The following is a 14,636-nucleotide window of genomic DNA, read 5'->3' on the forward strand; positions in this document are numbered from 1 at the left end:
AAAGAGACAGCGCAATAGTAAACGCAAAAGCCGTGGAAAACTAATTCTGGACACTCTGTGAACTCCCAGCACTGGTCCGCATTGGTTACATCCACGTCACGTGGTTTGCGGACGCCATTTTGTTTCTGATCCGGTCATTGCCTTGCATTATCCTTGGACAGTTGTTGGCCTTTTTAAGTGGATATTTAGCGATTTGCGGCGAAGTGGTTAGTTGTGTGGCTAAAGGTTGTTCCGCGTATCGCGGAGAAACTGTGCTGGTGCATCAAGAAGAAGACGCCTGTGGGAAGGTACCTCCTATGTTACTCAAATATTATAGAACAAAATACTTGAAGGAGATGAAGAAAGAATGTATTTTGTGTGTGTATATATATATATATATATATAAAAAAGGGCGAGCTCACCAACGTCTTTATGTCAAACTGGGTAACAATATGGCGCCTTTCCCCGTCACTGTCCAGACTTTGTTTTCTATGGCTTTCCAAACTGAAACAATTGCTTATGAATGTATGACTTATTCTGGGGGGGGGGGAAGTTTATTACGATAAAGACACAAACAGCGAGTCCCGAGAGTGGAAGACCATATGAACAAACGATGCCGTGACAGTGACCCCCTACCCCAGGAAATGAATCTTGCGACAGACAATTTAAGACACAAATACGACTGTTTCAAATATGTTTACCCTATACATAAGGTGACCCAATATGAAAATAAAATAATAAACATATTTTGATACTACTCTTGTGACGGGTCGAACGAAGTGGCAACTGAGGTTAATTGGTGAACACATGCTCCTCCTCCTCCTTCCTCTTCCTCCTCCCACCGAGTAGTGGTGGAAGAGGGCGCCAAATAGGAAGTAGAGCACAAAGATGGACTTCATCGCTCAACAAACCTCCGAACAAGCTGGTGGACGTCTAACTCGCGAATGACTCGGATGTGTCACCGAGATGGAACAAGCCCACGTTTGGCCCTCGACGAAGGCTGAAAGTAAGTACGCAAACAGGACTCTCGCTTGTTAGCTTCGCTTTAGCTTAACTCTTCACTGTAGGCGAAGTTCACGGCGGTGAGAAAGTCTCGTTTGGGCGACAAATGTCCCGTTTCGAGAGTTCGACGCGTCCTCCATCTTTTTTTTTTTTTTTTTAATTATTTTTATTTTTTTTATATAAGACAAGAACATCCGTTTTGACGACAAAATGAAGCATTCGTTTTAGCCGTGGCTATGCTACAAAGTCACCACTGACGAATCAGGTGGAGGTGGCAGCAGTCTGGTTGTCATGGCAGCAGAAAGGGCCACACGTCACCGTCATATACACACACATTTGTATTTATTTTCATATGTAGTATTGGTGAGAAAAGAAAAAAAAACGTTTGTGCTTTGTCTGGCTGCTTGGTACATTATATCGGCAATACAATTAATTAAATAAGAATTGCATACACAAATGATTTTTTTTAATTTATTTTTTTACCAAGTATAGTACAGGTTCCTCCTTCAGAAGTGGAAAGCTGCCATTGTCTATCTATTTTTTTTAATCTCTTTAGGGGGCACGAGACAACCGCACAAGTGATGATGATTAAAATAATATTTCCAACACTTTCACTAACATACACCAAAGCAGTAGTAGTCATAATTATAGTAGATATTCTATGAAAAACACTTCTAGGCCATAAATAAAGAAGAATCAACTTTTTAAAAGCTGAGTGTCCCTTGTTGTGTCACGTGACAAGGTATTCTTACACCACTGCGCAAACTAGTTCATTGCACGTCAGTCATAACCTCGAAGACGTGAGCGGCATGTTAGCTGAAAGCATAAAGGCTGATTGATGGCACTAATGAAACTGATTCAATCTATGACTGTATTTCCTCAGACATGGATCCAGACAAGGTGAGCATATGGCCGCGTATGGAGCCTTTCCTCCTCGGTGCACTTCAGGTGAGTGCGCACCATCAAATGCATCCTTCCAGCGCGCGGTTACAAAATAACTTCTGTCTGATTCCTCATCTTAGGTGGCCCCGTCCTCCAAGCTCAGCCTGCACTACCTTCGTAAGATGGCCACCTACGTGCGCACCCGCGATGGTTGCTTCCCCTCTTTGGCGTGGCCCATGTGGAGGCACATCGCATGTGGGAAGCTGCAGCTTTCAGAAGAGCTGGCGTGGCTCTATTTTGAAACCTTTGACCTCTTTACTAGCCACTCGCCCGAGGACCGACTGGAGTGGGCAGAGTGTCTTTCCCAGTGTTCTAGTAAAATTGAGCTTGACCAGCAGAGGAATAAGGTAAAGAAACAAACAAAAACAAAAAAACATTTTAATGTATTTTATTCTAAATGTCATCAAAGGTCAAACGGGCAACTTTACATCACAATGAACTGGGACAAAAGACGAAGAGAGACGAAGGTGAAGCGCAAATCGGTGAACTTTACGTTAGTCTACTTTACTAACATAACGTTAGAGCTGCGGAGTCTCTTTTAATTATGAGTACCGTCCAATTTATTTATTATTATTTTTTAAACACCATGACAAGGAGATTATGATGCAACCACAACGGTAAATACAGTTTGCTTTTAGCTTCGTGTAGTCACTGTGTGACATGTGGCCAATTTGATCTTTAAGTGGCAAAACCTTGAGTCAAGTAGGTGAAAAACTTAGAAAATGTGACCAGAGAGGAATAAGAGTAAAATGGACCATCATCATGTACCCAAACAGAGGAGGATTTAGGTGAAAGAAGAATCTTTTTCTCTCTTGAGGTTTCTTCATTTTAGTTTGAACAAATTGAACACATCCAAAACTAGTAGTAGTACAAAGAATATTTGTCTTATTCCTAGTCAGCTGGTGTAAGGTCATAAATGCACAGCCATGAACCTAATGTGTTAATATGTCACAAAATGCTAGATGTTTAAGTGCAGATGCACAAAGGCTGTTAAGCGGGAAGTTCCCACTGCGAGCTCTTATTAAAGTGCAAAGTGCTTATAATAGTTGAAACGCCATTATGAAACAAAACTAAAGTTTTGAACAAACATGACATCTAAAATGGTTCAGGTAAGATTTGTTAAAATAAACTATGTCAAATTGTTTGAGACTTGCCAAACAGAAAAGGGGAAACTCAAACTTTATTTTTCTTAAGTTTAGCACTTTATTTGAACGTATAACTTTCTCTTTTGATTTACTTGCTCTTATTGTGACATGCAGCCCTACTTTTATTTAGAAAATGAGAAAACATTAGACAGTTGTAGTCATATGTTTGATTACCAGGGCAGAATTTGTAACATGTACAAGTCTTTATTATGCTCTAATATCATTATATCTGTGGCATAAAAAAAACAAAAACTACACTATCGTTTATCTTGAAAGGTTTTGTGACAATATGTTGGCAGGCCTAAACACATAATATTTTGATAGAGAAAAAGCAATTGATGAAACAAAAATATTGTACAAACAAGTATAAAAAATTAAAGAATAACAACTGTAATAAAAATCTGCAATATAGTGGAACCGTGGAGCAAGAACCGCGATGTTGCGGAGGATTACTGTATATGTATTCCGTGATAAGTTGCATGGACTCATTGTTTCCATGACGTGCATGCCAGGACTCCCATCGTCTCCAGTGTAAAATGATCTGTTTTAAGTCAATTCCTTTAGTTCGACATGCATTGCCTTTTTGTTCATAGGTTTGATAGAACCCCAAGTCAAATGTTCATTTTAGTTGCTATGCTGCGGGCTACTAAGAAAATTGATGTTCATAATTTGGACACCCTTTATTTAAACCATGCAAACTTTTTTGACCCAGCCCCCTAAAAGAATCAGAATTGAGAATTATTTGGAACCGGAATCGAAATGAGGAACCAGAATCGGGACTGCAATTGCTCAAATTTCAAACGATGCCCAACCCTCCATAAAACGCTACCTTTTGATAACAAGTGACGAGCAAATGGCCAGCCAGTCTGTCGGCAGTCTACATCTTCACACAGTACTCAAAACAAACTCAAATTGACACAAAACCCGTCACAGAAGATTCAAATCAAAGTATTTTGTTCAATACCTGAAAGTAGTGATGGGATGATGAAACCTCAAGGAGTGTATTGACAGACTACAGAAACTGTGTCGGCACTGTATTGACACTGTGTTGGTCACTCAATAGTGACCCCTGCAGTCGTTCTAAAATCATTGCAGGTAAACAAAATGAAACTTAGATGGAAAAGCTTACATGCTGCAAAACCAACATCAGCCTGTGAAATAATATTTAATCGCTAGTCCTTGACTTAAAATATGATCTAATCATTGTATAATTTCATTTGCTCAATTTGTTTGCAGAGTTGTTTAGGAGCAGAGTTTAAAATTTGCTAAAAACCTTGTTTGTGTAAATGCTAAAATGAGTTGGTTTGTAATATATAGCAAATTCTTCTTCTTCATTGCCATGCTGAGCTCTATAATGCCTCAGCATGGATGAAGTGCTGTTATTGATGTAAGATAGCTCTGTGGAGCAGAGCCGACACTCACCTAAAATAAAATAAAAAGTTTATTTATCTGAAAACAATTCAAACCTCTTACCAGAAAATAGTACAAACATATTTAATAAAAAAACTAACCGTAAACAATGCCCAAAGGAGAAAAAGATTTACCTTATTTGGCGTCAAAAGATCAAAATGATTCCAGACTGGGGAAAACTTCTTGGAACGATCCATGAAGTCAGTGGAACAAGGTGAGGGCAAGCAAAAATTCCAAATCCAAGAGCAACAGCAAAACTCCATCCAACAACATGTTGCGGCAACATGTTGATATAGTTTGTTTCCTTATAAACACAATGTGGTGTGGCACATACAAACGACACGCTACCTGTATCGGTCACATTATTATTATTATTTTAAAGCGATACACGGACCAATACGGGGTTTCACTCTTGTGTGCCCGGCACAGTGCTGACGCACCAGTGTTGTTCGTCCCATCGCTACCTGACAGTCTATCAACATACTGTAATGGCAATGGAGCAAAAGGGGAAGTAGAAACGTAGCAAACTAAAAGCAGTGCCTGAATAGAACAACACCGCTGAGTCATCCACATCACTGCAGGCCAGCACCTCCAACTACCATGAGACTGAAACACTCACTGACAAATCTTTCTCCTTTAAATGTGTCCACTTACAAATACTGTGGTGGATATTCTTCTCACGTTCTTCTTTGGTTGCATAAAGCCAAAGGAAAAAGTGAAACACAATTAAAGAATGGTTAAACACTTCATAACAATCAGTGTATTGCTTACACTGAAGAACAGAACAAATTCAACTTGGAAGTCAAGGTACCACTATTTTTGTACTGCCCCAGGTGGCGGGATTAGAACCTAAATATTGATGATGTTTCCTTCTTCTCCAGATGTCCGTGGACACGCTGCAGTTCCTCCTCTTCCTCCACATCCAACAGCTCAACCGTGTGTCTCTGCGTAACTCGCTCATTGGGGAGGAGTGGCCCAGCCATCGCACACGCTCCCCGTGTCCGTCGGAACGCGAGGCCAAGACCAGCTCCCAGAACAAGGTCATCCTCTTGTACCTTAATACACTCAACCCTCACATTAGGTCCACTCAGAATATTGAATGATACTTATTTATCATTATATATATATATATATATGTGTGTAAGTAATATAAAAAATACACACACGCTCTTTAATGCATTGTCGAGGTATCGGATCGGAACTCGGTCCTGGCACAGCCTTAAAATCAAAGACTCTGATGCAAAGAAATCTGTTCGGGACTAATTTTTGTTATTGGTTTTACTGTAGTTATTTTTCAGGATTTCCTAATAATGAATAATAAATATTTTTTATTTTATTAAATTTTAGTACATTCTTATTTTTAAAGTTACTTCATGTAACCCTTTGGTAATAATAAATGGGTCAGTTTTTCTCATACCTAATGCTGCTGATTATTGCTTTCTGTTTGAGTAATATCACTTGATCAAGCCTTTTCTAACGTTCCATACTACGAAATAAGTAAAGTATGTATGATTATTGCTGACATATCGGATCAGACCGATATCAGTATTGACCAAAATTCAAAGCTGTTCTATCGGTAACGGATTGGAAGTGAAAAAGTATTCTCTAGTATTATCATCACAGTTGTTTGAACAGTCCCCAGTGCTACGCATCAAAACTACTCACTGTACTGTAATGTGTGACGTAATTCTTGAACATTTTTTTTTGTTGTTCAAGTAGAACTGGGACGACCAGGCCCACCTGTCCTTTGTGCAGAGCCACCTGGTGGAGCTTCTCGAGCTGCTCGTAGAGCCTGATCAGCTGTCTGAGTCTGGAATGGTCCCACGTGACTGTCAGGTGTGTGGCCCACCCACACGTCTGAGCTCACAGCAAGTTAAGGCTTCTTTATTCTCGTGCGCACGGCGACCGCGCTGACGTCACTGCAGCTATCCCGCGCGTCGTTTGCCTTTATACTCGAGCGCAACCCACGCGTGCAGTTTTGAAAATGTACTGCGGTGCACCTCCAAATCGGGGGTGTCGCTACGGCTGGTTTTGGCTAGGACACCACAGGGGGGGAGTTTTCTCAGCATTTTTCGGCCATTCCCGGTAGCCGTTTTTACTTTCCTTTCAGTAACAAGGAACAAAGCAACAACAATGGCGACCGTGGAACAGTGTCTGCTTGAACAAATGGACCGAGATGGTCAGATGATACATTGAATTATGAAGCAAAAAAATCGATTGAGAAGGCGGCGGTGTAAATGATATGTATAACCAAGGGGCACGCTGAGTACGTCATCACAGCATGTGACTAAAACGGACCAATCACGAGAGATGATCTCCGCGGCATTCGACGCGCAGCAACAATTTTTGCTGAGTGCGCGTCATGCTACGCAGAGGGGCCGCGCGGGCCAATTCGTCGGTCACGTGATACAATGCGGGCGTTGTCAGCCGTGCGAGCGCGGGAGTATATAAAGAGGCCTTTAGCGACTACTGACCCCCTGCCGTGTCTGCCACCAGATCTCTCTGGAGGCCGTGCGCAGCCTGGGCCTGCTCCTGGAGGGCTCGGTGCACCCGGACAGGGCTGTCCAGCCCGTCTATAGGTTGCTGAGTAAAGGTCCGCTCCAGACGCATGCGGGCTACTCTGCGCTCAGCCATTCCTTCCCTCTGCACCAGCTCATCTCCTGTCTTCAACATAATCTCACCCTCAATCCCTTTGGGATGACCTCTTGCCTGCGCTCTGGGAAGAAGCTAGCTTGGGCCCAACAAGGTACCCTAAATTGTTAACAATGCACAAATCTCCATATAGCTTTCCCTTACATTCTTCTGCTTGTGTCAAGTGGAGGGGGCCATGAAGCGCGCCAAGATAGCCCGAAACACTCACATGGCCCCAGCAGGTAGCAAGATGGTGCTCATGTCTCAGGTTTGCAAGCAGACCCTGGCCAAGACCTCTGACAAGATGACAGGAGCCAACATTAAGATCCACCGATGCTCTGACGCCTTCATCTACCTTCTCTCGCCTCTCAGGTTAACGTCCACTCACAACTCTTAGGACACAAGTCACCCGTTTGAAAGGATGGAAATGGAAAATGCTATTTGTTTTCATAACAAATAGCTTTTGTACTGCTCTTTTTGTTTTTCGATTGAGAAAGACATATACAGATATGCTTGAGAGAATTGTAAGATGTGTACCATTCTTTAAAAAAAAAACAAAAAAAAAACATGACTGATCAGACAAAATACATTTAGTACAAATAGCTTTTGTACTGCTCTTTTTGTTTTTCGATTGAGAAAGACATATACAGATATGCTTGAGAGAATTGTAAGATGTGTACCATTCTTTAAAAAAAAAACAAAAAAAAACATGACTGATCAGACAAAATACATTTATTTTTGTTTTTTATTGGATTCAAATTAAATGAAGGAATTTTAGAATAGCACAACAATTAAAAAAAGACAATAATAAATCATGAGATGGTCAGTCATATTTTGCCAGGGTATGTAGATTTATGAGGACAACTATATATTAATAAATATAATCTAATATATAGGGGTTTCCCAGGCCGCCGATGTCAGCAAAAAAAATAAAAAATAAAAAAGAGGACGGGATCAGCCTGGAGTGGATCTAAAATCTCAGATTTTACCACTCTTATACAAGCAGTCCATTCCACGCACCGGTCCAGCAGTTTTATCCAGCAGCGCCCAGATGGCATGCAGAGCCCACAAGATCACAACAGGTTGCTAAAGTGCAAACGTAGTCGCAAGATGTAAGAGTGGGTGTAGCTTGCGTAAAGTCGTTTTTCTCACTCTAAAAAGAAACACTCACTGTTCACTGTTTAAATACCAATACTGTTTAAATGCCAAAAAGGCCCAATAGGACTCCTTCTTCAGCTTGGCGGCATCCCTCACCGCTGGTGTCCACCAACGGATTCGGGTATTGCCGCCACGACAGGCACAGAGTACCTTACTGCCAAAGCTCCAGTCGCCCGCCTCAGAAATGGAGGTGCGGAACATGTTCCACTCGGACTCAATGTCCCCCGCCTCGCCAGAGACGTGGGTGAAGTTCTGCTGGAGGTGGGAGTTGAAACTCCTTCTGACAGGGGATTCCGCCAGACGTTCCCAGCAGACCCTCACAATACGTTTGGGCCTGTCAGGTCGGACCGGCCTCTTCCCCCACCATCGCAGCCAACTCACCACCAGGTGGTGATCAGTTGAGAGCTCCGCCCCTCTCTTCACCCGAGTGTCCAAGACATGCGGCCGCAAGTCCGATGACACGACCACAAAGTCGATCATCGAACTGCGACCTTGGGTGTCCTGGTGCCAAGTGCACGTGTGGACACCCTTATGCTTGAACATGGTGTTCGTTATGGACAATCCGTGACGAGCACAGAATTCCAATAACAGAACACCGCTCGGGTTCTGATCGGGGGGGCCGTTCCTTCCAATCACGCCTTTCCAGGTCTCGCTGTCATTGCCCACGTGAGCATTGAAGTCCCCCAGTAGAACGATGGAGTCCCCAGCGGGAGTGCTCTCTAGCACCCCCTTGAAGAACTGCTGTTTGGTGCAAAGGCACTAACAACAGTCAGGACCCATGCCCCCACCCGAAGGCGGAGGGAGGCTACCCTCTCGTCCATCGAGGTGAACCCCAACGAGCCGGGGGGCAATAGGTATACCCACCCCTGCTTGGCGCCTCTCACCGTGGGCAACTCCAGAGTGGAAGAGAGTCCAACCCCTCTCGATAGGACTGGTACCAGAACCCAAACTGCGTGTGGAGGCGAGTCCGACTATATCTCGTCGGAACCTCTCGACCTCGCACACCAGCTCGGGCTCCTTCCCTGCCAGAGAGGTGACTTTCCACGTCCCTAGAGTCAGCTTCTTTAGGTGGGGATCGGATTGCCAAGGTCCCCGCCTTCGGTCACCTCCAAGCTCACAATCCACCCGAGCCCTGTGGCCCCTCCCACTGGTGGTGAGCCCATGGGAAGGGGGACCCAGTTCCCCTTTCAGGCTGTGCCCGGCCGGGCCCCATGAGTGCACCAGGCGCTCTCCTATGAGCACCACCTCCAGGCCTGGCTCCAGAGGGGGTCCCCAGTGACCCGCGTCCGGGCAAGGGAAAACCTTTTCTTCTTTTTTCAATCATCATAGGTGTATTTGGAGCTGTGCTTTGTCTGGTCCCTCACCTAGGACCTGTAAGCCATGAGTGATCCTGCCAGGGGCATAAAGCCCCAGACCACTTAGCTCCTAGGATCACTGGGACACACAAACTACTCCACCACGATAAGGTGACGGCTCAAAGAGGGGAGAAATAGTAATTAAATCTATAAGAAATCTAAATCTATAAGAATAAATAATACATATGTTTTATCCATCCATTTTCTGTCCCACTTTATCCCCACAAGGGTCGCGGGCGTGCTGGAGCCTATCCCAGCGATCTCCGGGCGAGAGGCAGTGGTACACCCTGAACTGGTCACCAGCCAGTCGCAGGGCACATATTAACAAACAACCATTCGCGCACACATTCACACCTAAGGGCAATTTAGAGTTTCCAATCAACCTACCATGCATGTTTTGGGGATGAGGGAGCAAACCGGAGTGGCCGGAGAAAACCCACGCTGGCACGGGGAGAACATGCAAACTCCACACAGGCGGGGCCGGGATTTGAACCCTGGTCCTCAGAACTGTGAGGCAGATGTGCTAACCAGTCGCCCACCGTGCGCCTATGTATGTTTTATAATAGACAAAACATTTTTTCAAAACTCTGCTGTCAAATGTTTTCAGATGTGAACAAAATACATTACAGTTAAACCTCGCTAAATTGCGGTTCACCTATTGCGGATGCGGTGCATCCCAGATTTTTCAAAATCATTATTATATTGTTGATAATTCACCATATCACAGGTTATAGTATAAAAAGAGTATTAAAAGTATGGGACTGGGGAGAATCTACTTAACATACTTAAATATGTAAAAAAACAAACAAACAAAAAACCATGGATGCTACATCGCGGAGTTTACTTGTTGCGGGTGGGGTCCGGAGCCTAACCCCTGCGATAAACAAGGGATCACTGTATTTCTAATCAGAAGCTGTAATGTCATACCAGGTTTTATCTGGATTTGATCCAGATTGCAATTAAAATCCCCTTAAAACATGTTCATACGTTGTTAAATCTCAATCAATTTGAGTGAAAACATTTGTGTGTTGACACAGACAGAAACTGTCATGTCAAGGCAAATTAAATCCGGATCTGAGCCGGATCGTAGGTGAAATCCCGTTTAAAACATCCGCTTCTCTCTCATTCAAATCTAATCCAATCTGAGTAAAAACTACTGTAATTTTGCGTCTACATGGGCAGAATATGTGGGGTCGAGCCAAATTTAATCTGGACCTGATCCAGATTTAACATTTGGCAGCTATTTCACTTTGAACTTGTAAAATCCCATTTTAATCGCACACTTATTTCTGTCAAATCTCTTTCAAGTAGTGTGAAAATTGTTTTCTGTCCTCACAGTCAGAAGATGTAACGTCAAGTTTTTTCCAGACCTGGTTCCGATTGAACATTTTGGTCTTTCTCCAGGTCGGTCAGTGTGGACAAGTGCAGAGATTGCACGGTGGTCCTTGGTCCAGTGGAGACCAGTGTGCATGTGCACTGCTGCCAGAATGTGCGGCTGGTGTGCGTGGCGGGCAGGGTCGTTATTGGGGCCTCGTCACGCTGCACGCTCCACGCCATGACGCCCACACGCCCTCTACTTCTGCCCGGCAGCGCTGACATCACCCTCGGCCCCTTCCACACTTTCTACCCCTCCCTGGAGGACCACATGGCCAGTGTAGGGCTGGCGGTGGTCCCCAACATGTGGGACCAGCCCCTGCTGCTGGGGACCGACCCCGTCAAGCCCTCCGCGAACCCGGAGCCGGCTTGCTACTGTTTGCTGCCCCCAGAAGAGTTCCACATGCTGGTGGTGCCTTTCCACATTAAGGGGGACACGTGCGAGGTACCGGGTGGGTTGGCGCCCCACTACCAGGCAGCACTCGATGACAAGCAGAAGAGGATACAAAAATGGCAGAAGACTGTGATGGAAGCCCAGCTGAACAAGTGAGTGGCAAATACGGATGGGATCTTATCTTAACATCCTTAACCAGCTATTAGAAAACAAATACAAATTCATTTACTAAATACATTTTTTATATTATTTATGGTCGTAATAATCTGCGTTTGGCTGGTGACCACTACAGGGGTGACCCGTCATTTGCCCAAAATCAGCTGGGGTAGGTTCTAGAACACCCGCGACCCAAGGGAAGATAAGCGGAATAGAAGATGGATGGGTGAATTTTTAGATGGCTTTGTAACATAAAAAGAAACATTTTCTTCTTGTCACAGCTCAGTTGTGAGCAAATCAACCCCATTTCTTATCTATTTTGCCTGAATTGCTTCAAGACACGATGAATCAACAGAATTGACTGACTCATTGAGTATTATGCATCTCTCCAGTGGCAAAGCTCAAAACAACTGATTCTCACATTCATTCTTCTTGAACACTTGAGAAAATACTGGAAACCAGGGGCATAGAAAATGGTGGACGCATATCAGGAAAATATAGAAGTATATAAATATATACTTGTGTATATATATATATATATATATGTTTCAAATACAATTTCTTGTCCAACTGTGACGTTACAATGCACGGGCAATAGTCATGTGGAGTGTAGCCCTAGGCAGACATCATAACTGCTCAATACGTCAATGGAAAAAGTGTGGCAAATGCCAGTCAGTTTAGAATCGAGGCGGATGGCACAGTGCCCCTGCACAGAGAGCTGGAACAGGAACAGCATGTCAGGCAGAAAACACAATTACCTAAAGAAATTGCTCGAAGAAAAACACTAAGAATTGTGTTGCGTGTTGGCATAAACATTTTGTTCTCCAATTGAAGCACTACTACACTGTAGTAAATATTAAAATACATATTAGATGTATTTTAATATTTACTACATATTTAATATTTGACTCCTCCTGTGACCCCAACGCAGCGTCATAACTGCTCTATGTAGATTCAATCGCAAACAAAATGTTTATCATAAGCAGATTGTGCGATAGCTTTAGTTTTCCATTGCATGACAGCAGCGTTTGGATGGAGAATTGAAGCCAACAGTCAATAACAAGGTTAGATAAAGTGAATGGTGACAGTAGTGTGTCACTATTGCTTGAGGGGCTCTGAACGCTACGTGAGCCCGACAGCACAGTGTAACAACATCAATATCAACAATGTCAAAAACAATTACAATTGCAGGAAATATGTGCGTGAAAAACACTTAGAGCAAATGAAAACAAGTACGGCGGTAACTGAGCGTATCGTCCTGTGCCGTGTGACGATGTATTCTTACGCAAAGCTAATTTATCACACGATGTTTGTAACCTAGATTGGAGAGCAACAATTGACTTCGCCCACCCATTTTCCGTTGGTGCCATTTATACAGAAAAGCGACTGGTGGAAAAAAGACAGAAAAATGATGACTTTTACAGGCAGTCTAAATTCGTCTTTTTGTGGAAATCCCTGTTGCGGAAATCGGTAATGCCCTCACATGTGGGAAAGGAGAGCTGCAATTGCCGATGCACTTTTCAGCCATTTATTGAACACCGCGAGAACAGTAAAACATGCAAAGAGCACACTCATGCAGGAGCTGCTGTTGGCCACACGCAGACTCTCCATAGCTTGAGCCAACTGGCCAACATATCTAATAACCAGATACTGCAATACATACTGCGGTTTTGTTTTATACATTCTATGCTTGCAATTTTTGTGTGTGTCCAAAATACGTTTAAAATATGTTTCAAATGTGTGTTTTAAGAAGTTTGGAAGAGGTAAAACTATAATAAATGGTTGGGTGGTCTCGCTGTATCGTGGATTTTCACGTGATGCAGATGGGTCGCGAACATATCCCTCACGATGAATGGGAGTTCAGTGTATTCAGATTTGCACCAAAATGTAAGAAGTGAAACTTCTTCCGGTCACTTCTAAAATGTATTTTGTGGTCTGTCTGCAGGGAGCAGAAGGCAAAGTTCCAGGAGCTGGTGGAGGCAAAGTTCCACGAGTGGCTCCTGGAGACGGGACACCGGCAGGAACTGGACAGCCTGATCCCGCCTTCCGCTACCTCCCCGCAGGTCTCCAACGGCGCCCCGGCGGACGAGCCTGCGGCGAACAACATCACGTACATTAAGACGGGGGCGCTGGGACAGTCTCCTATGGCTTGTTGAATTGTAGTCTTCCTCACTCCTCAGGGGTGTTTATTTTAAATGAAGTAGAAGCAGTCATGGACATTCATAGAATTAATATTTTGGGATAAAACTTGAACCCAGGGCCCCTTTGTTGTTTGAATGTGTTGACAACTGGTAAATTGTGCAGACCAAATGCTGTTTTCTGCATTCAAACTATTCAAATACAGTTAATTCAGCTGTTTTGATGAACATCACGATATATTAATATTGTATGAATATGAATACGACTTCCACCAAAACCTAAAATACAACATTTAACTGACAATGCTCAGAATATAAACTATTTTAATACATCTGAAATTTAGTATGGCCTTTGGGGGACTTTTTAAAAGTTAATATGGCCGAGAAGAAAATGCTTCCAATCCTTGATGTAATCAAAATACCCACTTTCATGTCTGAATTATCTCATTAGGATTCATGTTTTCTTGAATAATCTTGCTTTTCAAACGAAAATAACTGTTCCTGTCGTTAGTTTGGATTTTTACACTGGATTGTAAATGTTTTGCAGGTCCTATTGACTGTGATCAATATGAAAGTGCTGATTAACTCATCTGCCAACCCACCAACATGTGCTTCAAAGTATATTTTTTTTATCAGTCACTAGTGGAAATAATATATTTTTGTATTATTTCATTCATCCTAAAGGCCTCTTTGTTAGCACTTCATACCTTCAATATGTCAAGGTTAGCTTCCTTTGTACAGTACATAGTGGGCCACGAAAGTAAAAAAAAAAAAAAAAAAAAATCATGTTATTGCATCGGAGACTTACTGTAAAAACAAATGAATACTGATTTCACACACTTCTATGCAGCTTTTAAACTGTTATGTTTTCTCAAAAGCAAAAAATAAAGATGCTCACAACAATGTATAAGTGTCTACCAATGTGGAATAATACACATGTTGTATTCTTTAT

At 43.1% G+C, this 14,636-nt stretch overlaps 1 protein-coding gene across 2 annotated transcripts; it reads left to right on the forward strand.

The window, feature by feature from the left end:
* The first annotated feature begins 43 nt into the window (after nucleotides 1-43).
* tbccd1 (TBCC domain containing 1) lies at nucleotides 44-14,594 on the forward strand. 2 transcript variants are annotated; one of them, XM_061792879.1, is made up of 10 exons: nucleotides 44-287; nucleotides 829-985; nucleotides 1,865-1,929; nucleotides 2,004-2,270; nucleotides 5,360-5,518; nucleotides 6,198-6,314; nucleotides 6,975-7,224; nucleotides 7,295-7,481; nucleotides 11,027-11,542; nucleotides 13,492-14,594. In XM_061792879.1, exons 2-10 carry the CDS (start codon nucleotides 946-948, stop codon nucleotides 13,700-13,702), a joined length of 1,812 nt encoding a protein of 603 aa, XP_061648863.1. In that variant the 5' UTR covers nucleotides 44-287; nucleotides 829-945; the 3' UTR covers nucleotides 13,703-14,594. The 2 variants fall into 2 exon arrangements, with proteins under 2 accessions (XP_061648863.1, XP_061648864.1); XM_061792880.1 differs by having other exon boundaries at nucleotides 1,865-1,881.
* The last annotated feature ends 42 nt before the right edge of the window (nucleotides 14,595-14,636 follow it).

Source organism: Phyllopteryx taeniolatus, chromosome 12 (genome assembly GCF_024500385.1).
Source record: "Phyllopteryx taeniolatus isolate TA_2022b chromosome 12, UOR_Ptae_1.2, whole genome shotgun sequence".
NCBI lineage: Eukaryota > Metazoa > Chordata > Actinopteri > Syngnathiformes > Syngnathidae > Phyllopteryx > Phyllopteryx taeniolatus.